Source organism: Dromiciops gliroides, chromosome 6, assembly GCF_019393635.1.
Source record: "Dromiciops gliroides isolate mDroGli1 chromosome 6, mDroGli1.pri, whole genome shotgun sequence".
In the NCBI taxonomy this organism is placed as follows: domain Eukaryota; kingdom Metazoa; phylum Chordata; class Mammalia; order Microbiotheria; family Microbiotheriidae; genus Dromiciops; species Dromiciops gliroides.
In genome coordinates, this window is record NC_057866.1 from 119,767,547 (window position 1) to 119,790,073 (window position 22,527).

General features: G+C 35.7%; 1 protein-coding gene across 2 annotated transcripts in view; it reads right to left on the reverse strand.

Annotated features, from left to right (window-relative positions):
• GABRG1 (gamma-aminobutyric acid type A receptor subunit gamma1) overlaps nucleotides 1–22,527 on the reverse strand; it is a 100,750-nt gene that overhangs the window by 16,150 nt on the left and 62,073 nt on the right. For both annotated transcript variants that reach the window (XM_043973527.1, XM_043973526.1), the window contains 4 exons: nucleotides 15,019–15,239; nucleotides 6,412–6,494; nucleotides 3,285–3,422; nucleotides 2,871–3,023 (listed from right to left, as the gene is read on the reverse strand). In XM_043973527.1, coding sequence (XP_043829462.1) covers nucleotides 2,871–3,023; nucleotides 3,285–3,422; nucleotides 6,412–6,494; nucleotides 15,019–15,239 — 595 coding nt within the window. The remainder of the gene's footprint in view (nucleotides 1–2,870; nucleotides 3,024–3,284; nucleotides 3,423–6,411; nucleotides 6,495–15,018; nucleotides 15,240–22,527) is intronic.

Below are 22,527 nucleotides of genomic sequence, written 5' to 3' on the forward strand. Positions count from 1 at the left end.
TAAATACTAGCAAACATATGATGCTTACATAATTAATATTTGCTATTTTGTAATGCACTGGCATATGGCATCATATAAACTTAATGATAGGAATAACCTAACATTTTTTCCCCAGAAAGAAATATAAAAATAAGCTAATAATGAAAATAGAGTTGTTTTTCAGGCACTTTAAAAATAAACACTGACTTTTAAAAATTAACACAAAAACATGGGATGATACAAAGCATAGTAGAGGTAGAAAAGTATTCCAATTAACCAACAGCTTTTATCAAGTGCCTGCTATGTTCCAGGCACTAAACTAAGACCTGCTGATAAAAATCCAAAACAAAAAGAAAAACAAAAACTCAGGGATAGCTGTTCTCAAGTAGCTCACAATGTCTGGCATAAATATATTTGTATCATCTATCTACTGATATACCTATCAATCTATCTATATTATCTGTTTTTTCTATCTCCATCTATCTATATCTAGCTTCCTATGTACATATATATGTGTATATGTATATGTGTATGTATCTATAGGTTTATATCAATGTGTATATATCATCTATCACTATCTCTATCTATCTCTATCTATCTCTATCTCTATCTCTATCTCTATCTCTATCTCTATCTCTATCTCTATCTCTATCTCTATCTCTATGTCCAAAGACAGAGTGAGACAGAGAGTAATTCTCCAGAATAATGGGGCTGCTGTACAAGCTAGATGACAAAATAGACTATGGCCTGGCTTGGCCTGGTTTGGCCTGGCTTGGGCAAGTCACTAAATCCCAAATGCCCTAAAAACATGGGGCCATCTCCAGTCATCCTGATATGTATCTTGCTACTCAACCCAGATGACTCTGGAGGAGAGAGTGAGGTTGGTGATCTTGCACAGCTCTCCCTCACTTAAATCCAATTCAGTGTAAGTCACGATATCACTCTAATGTCATGGTCTTCTTTGGGAATGAGGGACACACAACAGCAAGGTTAACAAAGTAGTACTGTGGATATACTATTTCATTTGATCCACATAATAGCCATGTAAAGTAGGTATTATTTTCTCCATTTTACATACAACAAAGCCTAGGCTCAGCAATGGATAATGCCTAGCTTATCCATTATAACAAAGCTACCATAGCATTTTAAAAAATTTGAGCCCAGGTCATCCCAACTCCCAGTTCCCATGATCTGTTCACTATACCAAAGTCTCTCCTTTAACCCCTCCCCTCCAAAACCCAACCATTTATTAAATAACATTTAAAATCCATAGTGTCATGTAGTTACAATTTAAAAAAATAATTGCAAATTGTAATAGATAGAAGAATATAAGTGGTATGTGTATTGGAAACATAACTGGATTTCTTATTAAAGTAATAATCATAGGAAACCAAGTAAAGAGAGGTATAGAATATAATCTATTAGCAACATCTACATCTTTGTCAGACTCCCAAGGCAATTTCTTTGCCAGCTGCAGAGTTAGATGTTTGAGCTTTAATATTGATGATTCCAAGTCATTTACATTTTACTATACATTATTAAAAGGAGATCTTCACCAGCCATCTCAGGCAACCACATGAAGGGGCCCTTTGTGATTAAAAATAGAAATTCTGCCCTTAGCTTTTTATGTTTTTTCATAAAATCAGTATCAGTAGTCAGAGAGCTATACTTTTCATTGGATTGAATCAATTGAACAATAAGCTATCTTTATAAATGAATTGTACAAATGGAGGTAGTTTTTATGTGACTTTAAAATAATAATTGGTTCATTTTCAAAATAGTTTAATGTTATTATAATGTCTTCACAACACACAGAAAAAGAAAGGTGATGAATGCAAGAGAAGACCCCCTATTCACAAACAGATTTATGTAACTAGAATATTTTTATGATAATATAAAGATGGAATCAAAATGCTATCCCAATGATTACAATATTGTTGAAGAAAGTATGATACATGAATATGAAAGAATTTCATTGTGCTTTGACTAATGATGAATAGGAAGAATTCAGAGAACATGAGAAGAATTGTTTGAAATGATAAAAATTTAATAAAACAAAATAACAATGACTGCAACTTTGGAAATAAATGACCTCTAAAAAGAAATAAAACTGAGGAAATGCAACAGATGGTGTTTTAACATTATCAGTGTTACAGGATGCATCCTTTTTGAAAAGATTAGTAAAATACACAGATGCAAAGTGATATGTATTAACAGGTAAAATCATACTCAGCACATGGTTTTGGATATCTTTTTTTTCAGGAAGTACTTTGTGGGGAAGATATGTGTTTATTGGGAAATATCTGTCTTATACAAAAAGTGCCAATATATTTTTAAAAATTAATGCCAAAAAGCAAACCTATTAATTGTGAATAACAGTTCACATTATTAATCATTGTTACTATCCAGCCACACTTAATGTCTTCTTGGCTGATTACTCAATTTATAGATTAGACAGTTCCTGGCTTCTTATCCTTCTTACTTTGGTTCTCTGCCTCTTAGATCTTTTGCTTCTCATTACAACCACCAACAAAAACAAACAGGGGCAATAAAAGGCAGTCAATTTTACTCCTTGTAATTATGGCAAAAGGTTTAGTTTGGAAATGATAAGCATTATGAAATAAAATGATGTTGAGGCAAAGGAGAATTTAATTTACCCAACTTTCCCTTGGTTCTATTTTCCTATGCCCTCATTTGCACAGATAAGGATAAATTGGCTTAAAATGTAACTTCTATAATATTTTTTTCCTAGTGTCACTCTAATCAGGGTACTATGAAGGGATCCCATGAAATGCTTTTGATTTAGGTCCTAGTGGTATAGACTGTGATATATTTGGTGGTACACTCATAGAAAGAAATATTACAGTACAGTATATTTCAATATCTCATACCCAATGATGTCCTTGCAGGTACTGCATCTTTGTTAATCCAAAATGATACCCAGGAAAGGACGACTGTTAATATGCACGGGATATATGTCTGAATGGTAAAATAACCCATACGTCTACTCAGATCAAAAAAGATTGTCATGATGATATAATCCCCTAAAAGAAAAGGGTGAAAAAAGGCATACTATAGTTACAATGTCACAGAAAATTAGAGTTGAGAGGGACCTCAGAGGATGCCTAATTCAATCTATTCCTGCACAAGCATCCCCTCTATAATGTACCCAAAACATTACATTCTTATTTACACAATTAAAATATGCATAAAGATACAGATCTATATGAAAATATCCAAAGACAGACAAAATTTTTTAAAGTATGACTAATGCCCTGTTTTGTTATGATGGCTGTTTTTCTTACCAGATAGTGTATGTGAGATCTCTGTTGAGTTCCGTAGCCCCACAAATGCAAATTGGTACAATCTCCAATATTTAGGATCTGCTACTTCCACAGAGGTTTTCTTCCATTTGTATTCTATTTCATTTCTAGGGTAGCCATCTGGAAAAAATCATAGGAATCTATGTGATCAAAAATGTCCCAGTAGCCAAAGACTGTGCAAAAAGGAGAACATCCAACATCAGAAAATGTCACCTATTTTCTTTTCTGTCTGTGTCTCTCTGCTTCCTATTCTCCCCCTTTGTATTTTTCCCTCTCCTTTCCACCTGCTATTTTCTCACTTATGACTTTTCCATTTTTTCCTCTGTGATGCCTTAGACCAGAAAGTAACTTTGAAAAGGTTGCTAACTCTTGAGTCACATCAAAACATTAAATCTCTGACATGTAGCATCATCTGTAATAACATCAATTTCATATTGAAATATCTTCCCTCATCCAGTTAGTAAACATGTTCTGTTAGTCGCTGCTCAATAGCTAACCCCTCTTCTTTCTCGTTCAACATTATCCTAAGAATAAACCTATATTAATTTCTTACTTGAACTATTTTAATACCTCCTTAGCAGTCTTGCTAATTTAATACCTCCCCATATCTAGTCCATTCTCATTTCTGATATGGAAATCTGATGATAAAATATAATAGGAGCAGGAGGAACAAAAACCCTCAGGAAGGACTTTCTATTGCCTAATCAATAAATTCCTGGATAAAGCACCAGTCCTGGATTCAGGAGGACATGAGTTCAAATTTGGCTTCAGACACTTGACACTTACTAGCTGTGTGACTCTGGGCAAGTCATTTAACCCTCATTGCCCCACAAAAATAAATAAACAAACAAACAAATAAATATAAATAAATTTTCTAATGCATTAATCAGTATTTTTTAATTTATAGACTAAAACAAGCATTTCCATGACATAGTATTATATAATCAGTATTTATGATTTTCACAAATAGGTATCAACTCAATTGGGCAGACTTATCTCACACTACCCTCATTCATATGCTCAGTCCTTTAAAAGCCAATATGGGGGTGGCTAGGTGGCACAGTGGATAGAGCACCGGCCCTGGATTCAGAAGTGCCTGAGTTCAAATCTGGCCTCAGACACTTAAAACTTACTAGCTGTGTGACCCTAGGCAAGTCACTTAACCCCAATTGCCTCACTAAAAAAAAAAAAAAAGCCAATATGGACTTCTGACAATTCCTCAAATATGTCAGGCAAATTCCTAGTGAAAATGGTCATATCAAAAGAGAATTATCCTTTAGAAAGGAAAAAGAACAACCCCCAAAACAACATTTATATAGTCCTTTAGGATTTGATAAGAGTTTTTCACATGTTCATTCATTTGACTTTCCCAACAAAGTTGTGAGGTGTTATCCTATTTTACAGATGAGGAAGCTGAATCTGAGAGAGGTTAAATGACTTGACTGGGGTCACACAGCTCATAAATGTTTCAGGCTGGATTAGAAGTCATCTTGACTCCAAGCCCTGCATATTACCTACTGTTCCACCTAGCTGCCTAGGATGGGGGAGGCATGACTTTGTTTTCAGGCAGCAGGGAAGTAGGGACTAGGTAGGAGGAGACAAGATTAGTGAGGGATTGAAGGAAGTGGAGGAGGCAATACGCCATAGAAGATGGAATGGAATGGGATCAAGAGTGTACATAGAGGGGGACTTTTTGGTAAGAAGCGCAATCTCTTCACGTGAGACATTGGTGAAGATTGATGAAGATTGTGCTGTGAGATAAAGAAGAGATGGCAATGAGATCTCAATAAATTGGTGGGCTATGTGTGATATATAAGCCAGGATTCTCAACTGAAAGGGCGAGGGAAGCAATCCTATGGGAGCTTTGAGGAGGGATGAAAAGGATTGCAAAAGCCATTATGATGAGTGAGATAGTGAACTGATTGAGGAAGAACATAAATGAATCTCTTTGTCTTAGTGAGGGTCCACTTAAGGTTTTGTAACCCAAATTTCTGGTGGATCCAGTCAGCATAGTTTCATGATTTTCTCAAGAATAGTAGACAGTGCTATATTTAATAGAGGTTTATGAAATACCTATTCTATGAGATACTATTAGGTACCTTCTCTAAAAGGTACCTCCATACCTTTGTTTCACTTCTGTATAAAGGTATACATCTATGCCTTTGATTTGCTGTCTCCACCCTTTCAAATATCTACCTGTGGAAATTTTTTACTTCATTTAAGACCCAAGAAAATATCAACTTCATGAAATATGCCTAAATTCTCCTAGTTTTTAACTCATATAACTATCTTGTCTGATTTTCTAATATAATCACATCTACATATGTGCCATCTCCCTTAAAGGATGAGAAGCTTATTAAAAGCAAAGGAAGTTTCTCTCTCTTTCTCTCTCTCTCTCTGTCTTTCATTTTTTCTTATCAATAGCAGTAAAACAAAACCTTCATATTTTCTATCTTGCCTACTCTCTATCATCCAGTTTCAACCAAAAACTCTTCTCCATGGTAAATGAGTATTAGCAAAAGGAATGATATTGTCCATTAGGATGTAAACTCTCTGAGGTCCAAAACCAGGTGTCTATATCATCCACTGTAGCACAATGAGTAAACAAGCATAAACAAATCTTTAAAAGTGCTTGGTAACTTGAATTTTTTTTGTTAACTTGAATTTAATTACACAAGTCTGAGTAATAGAGTCAAATCCTGCTTCTGCAAAGCATAGAGAACACTAATAAAGTTTTCTAAAACCTCTGTAAGAAAGTCTCACCACAGATTTGACATTTGTACCTATGTATGTTATTGAAATCTCACGTGACAAGCTCTGAAACATTGTTCAACTGTGTCAGAATAAATAGTTACTGCTTGAATAATTTTAATATTCACAAAGTATGATCACTGAGATGTCCAATTAAGTTTTAAGTCATATGTCATTTTTTAAAGATTAAACGGAGAAAATTAAGTGGTGAATGGTTTTTACATAGTCTAATCTATATTAGATAACCCTAACATGCATTTATGGAAATCAAAGACCATAATTTCCTCCTTTGCGATCATCAAATGAACAATCTCTGAATTTAAAATTAGATAAAATTATGAAGCGTTTTACCACCTACAGCTGGAAAATTCCAGTGGGCAGGAATGTTCATCCATAGGGAAGTTATGTAGCTGAAGATAGCATTCAGCATTAATTGTCAACCTAATTCAAAGAAATAAAAATCTGGTAAGTAACAAACAATATTTAAGCAATATGATACAATGTGATAGTTCTAAGATGTAATCTTATACTAAAATGAACACTGGATAGGCAGCTATATACAAGAAAATAACACCAAATTTTCAAACTATAACTATTATCAAAAAGTTCAACATTTGCATGTGGCAAATTCTAACATGAGCAACCAGAAAATTTCTGGAAGTAATAACAGTTCAATGTTGTGCACACTTCACTGCAGGCCAGACTTCATAGAAAAAAATGATATTTCTATTATCAATATTTTTATTGGTAAAATTTTTATACTTTTAAAACAAATTTTTAAAACTAGGTTTTAGTGAAGTACAGTATAATACGAAATGCCCAGTAGAGGCAAAGCATTTGGTCTTCTTTGTCAGGGAACCAAGACAATGAATTCAGGAAATTTCACTTTCTGAATGATATTTATATTTGATTCTCTTTGGATACTTTAGCCACAAGATTGAAAATCATGGAATAATAGAATTTCAAGGCTAGCAAGGTACCTTAGAGTTCATCTAATATAAAATGCTTATTTTTAGGGCTCAGAAGGGAAAGAAAACAATATTTTATAGCCTTTCATTCTCAAATTTTACGTACTAATTTCTGCCCAAGACAGTTTATTAAGTGGGTGGTCTAATGAAGAACAGAGGGGGTTGTATATCTAGTCCCAGGTATACCCCTAGATAAGTCATGAACAGTTCTGTGCCTCAGTTGTTCTCCATCTTAACATCTCAAAGTGGCCATCTAAAATTGGTATGGTAGATGATGATGTAGGGGTAGCTAGAGGGAGCAGTAAATACAGTGCTGGGCCTGAAGTCAAGAAGATTTATCTTCCTGTGTTGAAATTTGGCCTTGGGCATTTACTAGTTCTTTGACCCTAGTAAAGTCACTTAACTCTGTTTCCTCATTTTCCTCATCTGTGAAATGAGCTGGAGAAGGAAATGGAAAACCACCTCAGTATCTCTGTGAAGAAAATCGGAAATGGGGTCACAAAGAGGCAGCCATGACTACACAGCAACAGCAGCAGTGACTATGTAGGGTTACTGAAGAAGGAAGAGGAAGATTGGTGATGGTGGTTGCAGTAGTGGTGGTAGTGGCTGTGGTCGTGGAGGTGACGATTATAATGCTTATTCAACATCTCCACAATTCCTTGTGGTTTGGAAAATCCTTTTGCATACATAAATTTAAAGTTTCCATGAAGCCAAGGAATAAGAGAGAAATATATGATTGGTCTGAGCAGGCTACTGTACATTACCAACAAAATCCTGTACAGAAGTGCAGAGAATGAGACCAGAGACTCACACACCTGTGAGGGTGGTGGTGGTGGTGGTGGTGATATATAGGATAATTGATGGACAATCTTCATGCTCTCTTAGTATCTAAATAATGTCAAGAAACACAGAAGGCCCCAGAGTAGACTGTTGAGGATATTTGAAAAGATATGGATAAGAGTCAGAAAAGATGAACATTCACACATGGATTACTCATTGTTGGACAATGTTCCCATTTTGTTAATATAGAGTTATTGAAGTATCAAATCTTTTTTATGTGATGCCCATGAAAAACCTATGTGGTAATTGCTGTAGGTGTTGGAGGTATTAAAGATGAAAGTGAATTATTTTCTAAGAAATGAATGTGCTATATAGGTCAAAAGTATTAGTAATATCACTCTTATCTAATCACAATTGATGCTGGGAAGGGATGAATGAGGTTGGGCAGACAAGAAGTATAAAAGTTGCAGTTGACAGGTATTCAAACATCAAAAGAATCTGGAGGCAGTTGGACTTCCATCTGTACATACCTTCCGTCAGAATTCTCATAACTAAACCTTGAATAGCTTAAAATCCTGTGTTCTGAATAAAAAGCCTCCAGGCCCTCAGTAGGTCTATGAATCAGCCAATAATCTTAATGGCATATTTAGGTAGCTTTAGTAGACAGCTTATTTCCCTACCTCCTCAGATCTTGTACATTTTGGAACCATTTCTCATCTTACTCTATCCTGGGGACACAATAATAGCATCAAGTTTCCATTAAAATAGAGTTCCATGCTGGTAACATCTGCACTGGGTAGAGCAGAAGACAAATGTAAATCACTGGTATCAGACCGAAGTCACTTTCTATAACAAAGTCAGGTACAAATGGGCATAAAGTACTTTAAAAGAGATGTTAGAATTTCTAGAAAGATTAAATAGGTATCAGAAAAGATATATTTCAAATGAGGAAAGATAGATACAAACCAGCTTTTGTATTCAATGCAAGCTTTTAGATACTTGATAATATAGATAATGATATTATTTTGACATTTAAGATTTAATATATTTCACAAATTAAGCACTGCCAAAAATGTCTCAGTCTATAATTATCAGCCATTTATATCTAGTAATGGCAGACTAGAAAATGTAACCAGGGATAACTGTTATTCCATTTAAAATCATTTCTTTTAACGCAACTTATAGATGGCATTTTAAAAAATGTAAATTTCAAAGGCAATTCAATTAAATTTAAAGCAAAACTTTTAGATACCTATGATGAATTGCTTCCCTGCATACATTTATCATATTTTAGCTCAAATCTGAATATTCATTTATTTTGATTTAATAGAAAAATACTGCCCTATTTAAGGCTTTTGTTATTTTGCTTATAAAGGTCCATTGAACAACTTTCCTTAAGAGTTGATCTGAAATTCATCATAGGGTCATTTTCATTGTGGCATTTTCAAGTACTTTAATGGTTTCTACTCAGACATATGAATCAAAGAGCCCCTGAGGTGCTAAAGGTAATATACAGAGAGTGAGAAGGGCATTTCTGCAGGAGGTAGATAGAAATGGGGAATATCCAGGAAAGATGGTTTAAATTTAAAATAAAACAAAACAAAAAATGTGTTCTCATCAGGAGATATAAATCCACACATATTGGATACAGCTTTTGATGGTATATTTTTATAGAATGAGAAAATTGTAAGGCTGAAAGGACCTTTAAAATAATTTTTAATAGCCAAGTACAGGATGTTGGAGCATGGGTTCTTCTGACTTCACTAAGTCCCTAGAAAAAGACATGGTCAGAAAAGAAAATGTTTCAAACTACATTCTTTATCCTTCCCTTCTGTAAGGAGATAAAATTCTAACTATGATATCTAAAATCTAATGAGTGGTTGCCTTAAATTAGGAGCTTTAGCTTTCTTTGGGCATTAAGCATTTATTAAAGCATACTAGGTATTAGAAAAAAAAAACACATGGAGTTAAGAAAAGGCCTATGTAGCCTAGAGTTCTGGAGTTTCATCCTGGCCTGGTTCTTCCTCAAGTCCTCTGCCACGGGCCTGCTTCAACCATGAACTCCTCTCAAACTGAGTATGGAAGCTTTTTTTTGGTCTGGAGCAGAGGTGGTCCTTACATACTGCTTCAAGCTGATGGGTAGGCAGCATCCAACTTCATTGGTTCACTGGACTTGAAGGTGGTCTCAAGTTGAATTCAAAGTTCTGAGCTTCTGAGAAAGATACCTCCTTAAGGGCCAGCCAGGTGTGGTTACAATCTAATTTACTTGAAGGAGGCTAATCAGCAAAGTCAATCACTCTCACTTAAGTCAATCAGTTTAGATTAATCTCCAGGTGAGCCTTTGAGTATCTGCCAAATGCCATTATTTTCTCACACTTCTACCCAATCATAAAACCTACGTGTAATATGCTATTGGGGCAAAGTATAGGATTCACATGGGGGAACAATTTTCTTATACATACATACACACATATATACATATACACATATAGACATATACATATAGACAGAAATAGACCATCTAGATGTTTAAGAACTGGAATTTTGCAATAGAGCAGGAGTAAGTTATTGAAAATCTCTTTGACTTACAGCTTGTAATTAAAGGGATACCTAGACACATACACACATATATGCATATTTATGTGTAAATACACACACACACACACACACACATTACTCTATAGAGAGATTTAGGAGAAGCAACAAGAATGCAACACTATTAAAGCTTCCGTGGTGGCAGGAGGATTAATGATGTCTTATCTTGGGAGTTGGGCTCAGTGACTAAAGGGAGGTGGGGAATATATATATATATACACACACACACACACACACACACACACACACACACACAGATCCTATAAAAACAAATTTACAAGTCTAGCTAGAGGTGGATTTGGAGGGGACTAGTGTCATAGGGCACACCACAAGTCATCATCCATTCATCCATTCAACATTTATTAAGGAAGGGCATTCAGGTTGGTGTGGTTTCTATCTGCATTTCTATGAATCTGCCTATGGGCCCCAGGGCTGGTCCCACAAAAGGGATTAGTTAAAGTTTCCAAGAACTATGCTTTCTGAAGTTGGAGCTGAAGAGAGAAACCTGACTAAAACAGGGTCCTTGTGTCCCCCAAGAAATTCTTTTCACACAATCCTCCATCTGCTTTGTTAAGAAACTATTGTTTCAGACTTCAGGGGGTGGTGCCAAGATGGTGGAGGAAATACATTAAAGGCACAGAGCTCCTGACACAATTACCCCCAAAACAACATTTATTAAGCACCTATTGTGTGCATTTGTGTGAGGGGGAAAATGTCTTGGATGCTGACAGATAAGACATAGTCCTTTTCTTCTTGGTTTCTAGAAGAAGAATAAGACATTCAGATAACCATGATATTTGTTTTTTCATTGGATCATAGATGAAGAGTAGGTAGAAAGGAACTTTATAGGCCATCTACTTCAACTCCATATTTTTTTGCAGGGAAATGATGGTTAAGTGACTTGCCCAGGGGCACAAAGCTAGTAAGTGTCAAGTGTCTGAGGATACATTTGAACTCAGTTCCTCTTTAATCTAGAGCCAGGACTTTATCCACTGTGCCACCTAGCTGCCCCCTACTTAAATTCCATTTTAACAAAGAGGACACTCAAGTACAGAAAGGTTCACTTTTAAAGTATATTACAGAGACAGAAGACAAAGTGCTATATGAGGTTTAACTGGAAAATGTAGGAAAGTCTTCACAAAAGAACTGCTAATTGATTAAGAGTTGAAGGATAGTTAGACATTCAATAGTTGGGGTAGGATAAACATTCCTCAAATAAGGCATAGCATGAACAAAAGCAAAGGAGTTGATGAGCATGAGCAGTGGGGTGGTAGGTGGCCAGGAGTGGAGATTTTGTACTTATAGAGAAGAGTTGTCCAAATTTGTTGAAATACCAAGTGAATGGAAATGGATAACTGAGATGAAGATAGATGATGAAATAGATCCAAACTGTGGGACTTTAATAAGAATCTTAATGAAAATCAAATAGTTTTTATTTTATAGAATAGAGGAAACCACCAGAGATTTGGAGCCACGGGTGCAAAGTGATAAGTCCCACATAAAAGATCTATCAATCTATCTATCTATCTATCTATCTATATCTATCCAATATTTATATAAATTTAATCTATGTATAGGTAAGAGTGTGAGCAAGGGAGGGAGGGAGAGGGAGAGAGAGAGAGAGAGAGAGAGAGAGAGAGAGAGAGAGAGAGAGAGAGAGAGAGAGAGAGAGAGAGAGAGAGAGAAAGAGAAACAATTCTGGAAGTACTATGAAGTATAAATTGAGGGTTTTAAGAAAAGTAGAGTTAGAAGACCTGTTGAAGGCTATTGAAATAATCCAGGCATATGGTACTGAGACAAAGGCAGTGGGAATAGGTAGGAGGGGCCTGATGGAAAGGGTACAGAGGAAGTTGTCAGGATTTGGTGACTGATTAGATAAAATCAATGTTATAAATTTATGGAACAAAGTAAATAACAGTACCATAAATATAGTAAAGTAAAAAGGAGAAGCAGATTTTAGAAAGAAAGATAATCAGCTTGATTTTAGGTAGTGAAATTGTGATGATGACAATTTTAAGAGCAAATGTCTTTTGGCTGATAGGAGCTACAAGTTTGGGCCCAGGAGATAAAATAATGGTCAGGATTGAGAATACATAAATGAGAGTCGTCTTAATAGAAGCAGTAGTTGAAACTGAAAGTGAATCATTGTCCTGGAAGAAGGACAAAGGGTAAAAAAAAGAGTGAAGAACATATTCTTGTGGCATAATGAATCCTCCCCCCCCCCGCCCCCACATACTAAGGGACTAAAGGGAAAAAAAATAACCAGGGAAAGAAAAAGAGAAATTAAATGTGGGGAAAAACAAGGAGTCAGTGGTGTGTCTGAAGCTAAGGGAGAAGATAATAACCTGGAGGAGGAGGTAGTCACCCACATAATTTTTTTTTTGTGAGGCAATTGGGGTTAAATGACTTGCCTAGTGTCACACAGCTAGTAAGTGTTAAGTGTCTGAGGTTGGATTTGAACTCAGGTCCTCCTGAATCCAGGGTTGGTGCTCTATCCACTGCACCACCTAGCTGCCCCTACCCACATAAAAATTGAAGAAATGTCAATGAGAAGGAAGATTTTTTAAAATCCATTGAATTTGGTAATTAAGAAGGGTGTCATTTAAAAAATCAAATTAATTTCGGATGATAGGATCAGGAGCCTGAATGCAAAAAAAGTTAAGAGAGTGAAATATCAGGGTTGTATAGGTTTTGGAGTTAAACCAATTTTTTCCCCTCCAAGAGGTTTGACATTGAATAGAAGGCTAGAAATGTGATAATTGAATGTACTAGAAGAAACAAGGCATGATTTATTTTAACATCTTAGGGTAAAGCCAAAGTAGGCAAATTACTTTCCAGATATAAATATGATGTGGAGGGGAGAAGGCTTAGAGGCAGAAATTTTCAAAGTAGATATCATATGATATTTCCTATACCAAATAACCAAACATCTGTTTATTGACACATTTGGGTTTAGACAGAACAATTTGGCTCCCATGTGATATTATTTAGAATTCCCTGGAGAAGCTCCTTCCCCCAAATGCCTCCCTTTACAGTCTTCCTTTAGTACCTGAAACTCTCACCACGAATTATTGCTTTTTCTTGAGCACTAATAAGCCCCTATAGAAATACAAGTATGCTATCTATGGAGAATAATACATTGACCCATTACTTTACTACTGCACTGAGGGGTGGCTAGGTGGCGCAGTGGATAGAGTGCCAGCCCTGGATTCAGGAGGACCTGAGTTCAAATCCAACCTCAAACCCTTGACACTTACTAGCTGTGTGACCCTGGGCAAGTCACATAACCCCAATTTCCTCACCAAAAAAAAATACTGCACTGAACTGCTATCTCCCTGGTGTGGCTCTCCCTGTCCACTACAATAGATATGATTCCATCCAATAATTATTTATTAAGAACTTACTAAGTGCAAAAGACTGTGCTATGTATTATATGCAAACAAGGACAAAATGCTCCCTCCTCTTAAATAATGTACATCCTACTGGAGATGGTGAACACAATAAGAACACAGATTAAGCATAATACAGAATACACCAGGCAGGGGTAAAATAAACTATCTGATAACAATTCTATAAAATCTGTGTGGGTGGATGCACTAAAAACTAGAGATGGGAGGCTGCTCATCTGTTAATTCTCACTCACACTCACTAAGTGATTAACCACCTTTTGGGTCATTCATCATTCTTTTTTGACACTTCTTATGAGAAAGTCATGATGGATAAAATTCTACAGCTCTCTGCCATGAATTTTCCCATTTTTCTTTGTATCACTTACAAATTTTATTCTATAAGAAATCTCATTAATGTCTATTAATACCTGAAGAGAAAAGGGTCTGAGGAAGTCGTATATAGGACAGCTATATTTTGATGGGGACTTTGGAAAAAAGGAAAGACAGGAATAAAAAGGCTTTGATAGCAAGCTGAGCAGAAGGGTAGATTTTGGTAAGGTGGCACAATAGGGAACCTTGAGTATTCCAGGGACAGTAGGGGGGGAATTGGAGTGGAAAATTCACTTAATTTTTTTTTCAAAGGCAAACCTACATATTGTTTGGGCAGTTAGGTGGTGCAGTGGACAGGGTGTAGGACCTGGAATCAGGAAGACTATTCCTCAATTGAAATCAGTCACTTACTACTTGTGTGACCCTGGGGAATATATTTAACCCTGTTTGCCTCAGTTCCTCATCTGTAAAATGAGATGGAGAAGGAAATGCCAAACCACTACATTATATTCACCAAGAAAATCCCAAATGAGGTCATGAAGAATGAAATGTGACTGAAACGACAGAAAAACAACAACAACAATAACAACAACATACTGTTTAAGGGGTAGTTTGGCACTCTATCTGTATTCATTGCTTTCTGTCCATCACCTCTAAAAATGGTGTACTTAATGACCCTTAACCATCCTTGTAACATGAATGCATTTTTGAACATTCTGTAATTCATTTGTTTTGTGAAACTTGTATGTATGGAAACTGTCTGTAAATTTGATTTATGGAAATGTCATTTCTGCATTTTCCATTTTAAAAAAAGAAAAAAATTATTAAATGAATTATAGAATTATTATGGATAACACTACTAAGATAAATAGTTTTCTAATTAAATAACAACAGAAATATTACCTTAAGGTATAGAGAACTCTTCCATCACTCCATATTCGAAGCAGTCGGTTGGGAGTTGTTATCCAATGAGCATCTGATTTTCTTGAGTTTCTGAAGAAAGTATCAGGGATCCAAATTTTCCCAACCATGTTGCTATTAAGCATCAAGACTTTCATTGTGCTATTAAATCTTAAGCGACTATCAAACCAAGTTTGGGCAAAAATTATATCTATGGTATATTCCTGAAAAGAAAACCAGAAATATAAGGGCATATTAGGATTTTTTTTATTTGATAACTACATCTTATATTTCTTTCATTTGCATTGATGTCAAGTTCTTCTGTCAAGTTCTAAGCTAGCTCCATGAGGGCAAATACTGCAATGCTTACCAAAGTGCTTTGCACTTAGTAGGTACTTAATATTTATTTCCCAAAACTTATTAGATCTTTATAACTTGCTAAGGGCTTATAAAGAAAGCTAGCTTTAAAAAAAAATTTTTTTGTAGGGCAATGAGGGTCAAGTGACTTAGTGACTTGCCAAGGTCACACAGCTAGTAAGTGTCAAGTGTCTGAGGTCAGATTTGAACTCAGGTCCTCCCTAATCCAGGGCTAGTGCTTTATCTACTGTGCCACCTAGCTGCCCCGTGGGCCTACAGTTCTTAACCATTTTTTGAGTCATGGATCCCTTCAAAAATATGATAAGCCTGTGGACTCAAAGGAATAATAAAACTTTCAAATATATCATAAACAATTCATAAAATTACAAAGAAAATCAATTTTATTGCAGTAGTTATCAACATTATAGAAACAACAGGAAACAAACAGAAATCACAGTGGACCCAGGGTGAGAGCTCCTGGCCTAGTCCCATACTTTGCATATGATAGGCTCTTAATTTCTGTTCACAATATTATAAATTAAAGCTCATTTCCCTTTTCATTATAGTATCTCAACATTCTTACAAATAATGATGTCTATTATGGGAAGTGACCAATATAATTCTTTTACTTTTTTTTCCAAATAAATGATGTTTATTTACAAATAAATGCTTTTCATTAAAAAAAGTTAAATAATGAATCTAGGGTTAAAATTCTTAGTTCTCATTCAGTCACTCATGTTTAATTTGATTTTCAGATTTCATGTAAATTTTAGTAGCAGTTAACAGGCATGTTTACTAGTAAAATATTGAATTTAATTCTCTATTACCACTCAATATTGTGTTTGCTTCAAATAAAGATACTTAATACATACACATTCTCTCTAGGTATATCCATATATATAATATATTCTGTGTGTACATGACTATATTCATATATACTCTATACAAGCTAGAAATTCTTACCTAACTTTCTTTTTAAGTAGGCTAAGCACTATACAATACAAGCAATGAAATGTAAGATCCCTTCCATGGAAGAATTAGTAAGATAAAAATAGGTATAATTATATGCTAAATATGAAGACTATTGTTTTTTTCAGTGTGAGGAATTTCCAGTGTGGGAATTCCCTATATTAATGCAAAAAATGCATTTATGATATACTACATGTGTCCTAGGGGGATTATCTGCGGTACAAAGAGTTTATGTTACCAGTCAATCAACAAAGCAGTAGTATGACTCAGAGGTGGGATTTTAATCCCAGCACTACCACTACTATGTCTCCAAGTATCCTCTAAGGAATAATTACAATAAAAAAGGAAAACATTTAGCTATGATAAATCTGTATGATTTTAAAAAGTGTTAAGTACATTTTAAGAAGCCTTGGACACAGAAAGACTATTTCTACAAATAGGACATATTCTTTGGACTCAAATTACTATTCCCTATTTAATGGTCCATTGAATTAAGGAGGCCAGTTTGTTCAATTTCAAATGTAATAGAAGGAAATATTAAGTTATCTTCTTTATTGGGCACAATTTATTAACATGGTAATAAATTCCTCAAACTCTATGTTCCTTCTTCCTCCACTGAATTCCTACTTAGACTCTTTATCAAAGCATGGCAATGGCTCTGTATTCATAAAGGCTATGCAACTTTGGCAGGTTCTCTGAAAGTAGAAAGTGATGGAGTGGATGCCTGGTGATGGGTTATAGATCTGCCATTAAAAGACTCTTATTACAAGGTTCACTGAAGGGTGATCTCTACCTCCCTCCCTCCCACATCCCCTACTGGGCCCCCAAGGTAACTCCAAAAACCTACTAAGACATGCAATAGTTGCACTTTGAATGAGTGGAAGGAAACTCCATACTGAAAATCATGGATTCTTTAAATGCTGAAGTATAATGCTTCTTAAAGTACCTCATGGAAACTCTAAAGTCTTCAAAGATATAAGTAAAGACAACATGGGAAAGTGACATCTTGTATTTTGTTATTGTGGCTGAAAGTACCTATAATGAGCATTAATGTCATGCCTTATGAGCTAGTAACTTCTCCCATATTGGAGATCTTTAACTAAAAGCTGAATGAACAGTTGTCAGGTAAGTATTTGTGATACGTGTTAAGGATTGCATTTGATTTGTTCATCTCCAGGGTCCATTACAACACTGAGATTCTGTGATACTATTTCTAATATACATGAATATTGAAGTCAATAGAAAAGTATGCTCTATAGCAGTGGTATCAAATTCATGCATAAGGAGGCTGCATATTGACTTGCAAAACCACATGGGCCTATATATTTCTTTTTTAGAAATGAATATATCAACACATTAACATCAGAAATTAAAATTACATGTTAGTTTGGTTTGGGCCACATCCAGGAATGTTTTGAGTCACCTGTGACTTATTTGACATTTTTGCTCTCTAGTAAATCATGGGTAAAGTCACATAACTTCCTAATTTACACACTGCATGTTTTAGGATTATCTAACTCCTATTGGACTAACTAATAAATAGGTCTTTTATTTTCTGGTGATATTAGAAAAGGGATGTTCTAAAAGACAATCACAAAATGACTACTCAAATAAATTGGGCTACTTGCTATCCCCTAATCAAGTCCTCAGCTTTTATACACCTGTGGCTGGCTCATGCCCTTTCCTATGCCTGGCATATCTGTATTCCCAGTTTCCTAAATGAACTCTAGCTCATTCTTTAAAACCTAACTTAAATGCCACCTTCTCCTTTAAGTATTCCCTGATTCTTCCCTTCTCCTGTATACCTCATTTAGGATTATAGGGTAAGAGATTTAGAGCTGGACATGTAATGGAAGGGCCTAGTTCTAAACCCTACAATTTCATGGATGAGGAAAGAAAAGCCCAGGAAAGTAAAGTCAATTATCCAAGGTCATTTAGAGAGCACACGACAAAGGTTTTAAGCCTTAGTTCTACCTAAACTACTACTCTTCGTTTTGCATCTAAAGCACTTAGAGAAGCCTCTAGAGCTCTAAAATGTTAAATGACTTGCTCAGCTTCACCAGTCTCAATTGTTTGCACATTTAGGGAAAGGAGACTACATTAACTCCTAATTCCAGTGTTCCTGACTCCAAAGCTACCTCTCTATCCATTCAGTAATGCTACTTCTCATCCAAGTGTGTAGAGAAATGATTCTTATACAAATAACTATGTGCATTATGTCCGCTTGTATGAGAAGCAATATTTCATTCTAGGTGGAGAGGTGACCTTGGAATGAGGATGATGTGGGTTCCACTGGTCTCATTCCCTTTCTTCCTCCCACCACTGCCTTAGAAACACTGGTTTTGTAACCCAGAACAACTCACTTAAATTCTCTAGGCTGTCAGCAATTCCTAAGACAAGTTGTAGAGAAGGGGCCAAGCCAACCTGACTCAGTAGTAGAGGAAGTTTCCTTATCTTTGAGATTATTATATCAGTGAAATCTAAGGTTCAATCTTTATCCTATTCTCTAAATGCACACACACATACACACAGAGAGAGAGAGAGAGAGAGAGAGAGAGAGAGAGAGAGAGAGAGAGAGAGAGAGAGGAAAGGCATATGACAAAGAACATATCAAGTACCTAACCTGACTAAATTGTTATTTATTATTTTGTCTTAGCCAGACCAATATTCAATTTCCTACAGCCTTATTCCTGACCTACTATTTGTCTCTTGCCAAAATTTCAATATTGGATTAAAATAAGTTTCTCTAAGTAACACTGATTTGTGACTGGGCTTCAAAAGTTGTCAAGAGAATACATTTTGGGGCAGCTAGATGGCGCAGTGGTTAAAGCACCGGCCCTGGATTCAGGAGTCCCTGAGTTCAAATCCGGCCTCAGACACTTAACACTTACTAGCTGTGTGATCCTGGGCAGGTCACTTAACCCCCATTGCCTCTCAAAAAAAAAAAAAAAAGAGAATACATTTTTAAATTAAAATACAGAAACCAATGGAGCAATTATGTTGACAAGAAAGATTCTAAGGCTTTTCATTAAAAAATAAGCTATCACATTCAGATGTGAACATTGTATAAGCCACAAGAAAGTAATCAGAACTGTATATATAAACGTGCTGTATCTACTAGGGGACCACCTCTTGTGACAACAAAATAGAATTGTTTTCTTTAGTTTTATGTAATTCAATTCAAATGTACATTAAGGATTTCTCCATCTGAAGCTGATGAAGCAAAAAGCAATCCCACTCAAACCATTCTCATTTGCTTTATCTATTGCAGCAATCTGCTTTGTAACAAATATTCTGTACTGCCTTCCCTCACCCCCACCCCTGCCCATTCTTCCCACCCCTAGTTACCCACCCCCTTCACTCACTGATCCTGGTATTAAAAGAATTCCTTTATTCTTTTTCCCAAAGATAATTTACTATCAAGTTTGTAGACTTGTAAGATTTAACTAATTATACTAAATGAATATAATATTCCATTTATCATTTAGGAAATATAAATTGTTTCCTTGGGAGGAAAAAGCTTTCCAGGGTGGAACATATTAACCTTCCTTAGATTCTGCATCTTCATTTACACTGATAAAATGTGGTTGTACTATATATTACTCACTGTACTATATATTACTCACTGCTTTCTATAGTACAGCAATGATGATGACAATGATAGCATTAATAATAAAAAATAAACTATTAAAATAATCATATATCCTAAAATTTATGGGGTGTTTACAAATTTTTTATAAGTATAATTTTATGCATTAGTTCATTTAATCCCCATGAAAACTTTTGACAGTGAGGAAAACCATGCTCAAAATGGTTATGAGACTTCCCTTGCTGTTACACAGGTAGTAAGTGGTGATCTGGGATTCAAATGCTGGTTTTTGGATTACAAATCCAGGGCTGCTACAGGGAAGCTGGCTGGCTCTTGGCAGATTATGATCTCCTAAGTATATGGAGTCTACTTCTAGGAACTTTAACTCCTATAAAACCAGGAAACCCAAAATTCATTCTCTCTCTCTCTCTCTCTCTCTCTCTCTCTCTCTCTCTCTCTCTCTCTCTCTCTCTCTCTCTCTCCAAATACTTATTAACTTTACTTCTATGCAAAAACTTATCATGGTTCTCTCATCATGGGGAGAACCTCAGTGTGGATGTCATTTATGTTTATCAACAAAATTTAAGACATTGAAGCATTGATGCACTCAACCATCTGATGTAACTACATAAAAAATTATTTGATCTTTAGGTCTCTAACCTGTGCTGAAAAACTCAGATGTGTTATTTCTTTCTATTAACAATTTTTTTTATCCTGCAGCACATCATGTAATACATTAATATTGAGTCTGATTTTTTTTCCTAGACCAAATAGGAAGGCAAGATAGAAAAAAAGCTTTTTTTTGCAGTTCAATGAGGGTTAAGTGACTTGCCCAGGGTCACACAACTAGTAAGTGTCAAATATCTGAGGCTGGATTTTAACTCAGGTCCTCCTGAATTCAGGGCCAGTGCTTTATCCACTGTGCCACCTAGATACCCCCCCAAAAAGCATTTGTTAAGCACCTAATATGTGCTTGGTACTGTGCTAGGTGCTTTACAAATGTTATCTTATTTAGTATTCACAACTACTCCAGGAAGTAGATGCTATTTTTATCCCCATTTTATAGTTGGGAAAATTGAAGCAGACATAGTGAGTTCCCCAAGTCATAAAACTAAGTGTCTTTGATCAAATATGAACTCAGGTCTTCCTGGATCCAGGCCCAGCAATTTCTCCACTGGGTCACCTAGCTGCCTCTAGGGCACCAAATAAGTTGGTTCCACAGTGTTTAGCACAGTGCCTGGTATATAGTACGGGTAAAGTAAATGTTAATTGACAGAAACAACAACATCTTCAAACATTTGTATAGCAAAGCTTTCATTTACTAGCACTCTTTATTTTCTATTTCTAGTTGTTCTTAAACTTATTTTATATTATATAATTTAATCACTTTGCTTTGAAAAATAGAAAGGGGACATAGATGTTTCCTATTTTTAATCTTTTGTTAAATGACTTTGGGAAAATTTCCTGTGTTGTAATATTTTTTAAGTGAGGCAATTGGGGTTAAGTGACTTGCCCAGGGTCACACAGCTAGTAAGTGTTAAGTGTCTGAGGCCGGATTTGAACTCAGGTACTCCTTACTCCAGGGCCAGTGCTCTATCCACTGTGCCACCTAGCTGCCCCTGTAATTTTTTTTGAAGTCCATGTCCTAATTATGCTAAATTCAATTCAATAAATTTTCCCCAACAGCCTACTACTCCGTGCCAGGCATTAAAGTTTATATATATATATATGTGTGTGTGTGTGTGTGTGTATTTGTATGCATGTATACATGTATGTACATGTGTGTGTATGCATGCATGCGTGTGTGTGGAAGACAAAGGCACCTAAGCTAAGTTAGGAAAGACATCAATTGGTAAAAATAAGGGGAGAAGTAAAAGTTGTTTATTGCATGTGTGAAGGTCAGTATGAGAAAAAACAAGATGAATTTTGTCATGCTGATATTGTGGTAAGAGAATATTAAAGACTAGTAGACAGAAAGATAATGTAGTGCTTCATTGGACTGGAGCGCTCTCTGTGTGAAAATCAGAACAGCAAAGACATTTCTAATGTACCTTGTTGACAGTTGCAAATTCAGCATCTCTGCCTCATCCACAAAGAGCTCTGGAGGCAAATAGTGCTAGGAGCATGTCAAGTTATGTGCTAACAGAAAATGCTTAGGGGGAAAGAGAGGTGTTACAAAATTGGATGGATTTTGGCTATAGGGAATGAAATTTGCAAAATGTCATTATTTTCAGTAGTTTGTGCCTTTCTTCTTGCTAGCTTGCTTTGCTTAAAGATGATAATCAGGAACTTTCTCCTTTTCTTGGGAGGAGGGAAGGGAGGGATAGGTGGATGGGTAGGAAATCCCTTAAAACTTAAGTACTGTTGGTTGTTGTCCTTCATACTCAAAGAAGACCAAAATGATATCCCTATGTTGGGGTCAATGTACAGTATGTCCAATTGTGTCTCAGAAGGCTCTATCACAGGTTGGTCACACATAGTCTATATGAACATTTGGAGTTGTGATGTCTCTAGCATTTCCTTTGAATTACTGAAATTCTGCTTTGCTCATATAGTCCATTCTTTAATGTAGGTATGCCATGCTGGGTGGGTCAGGT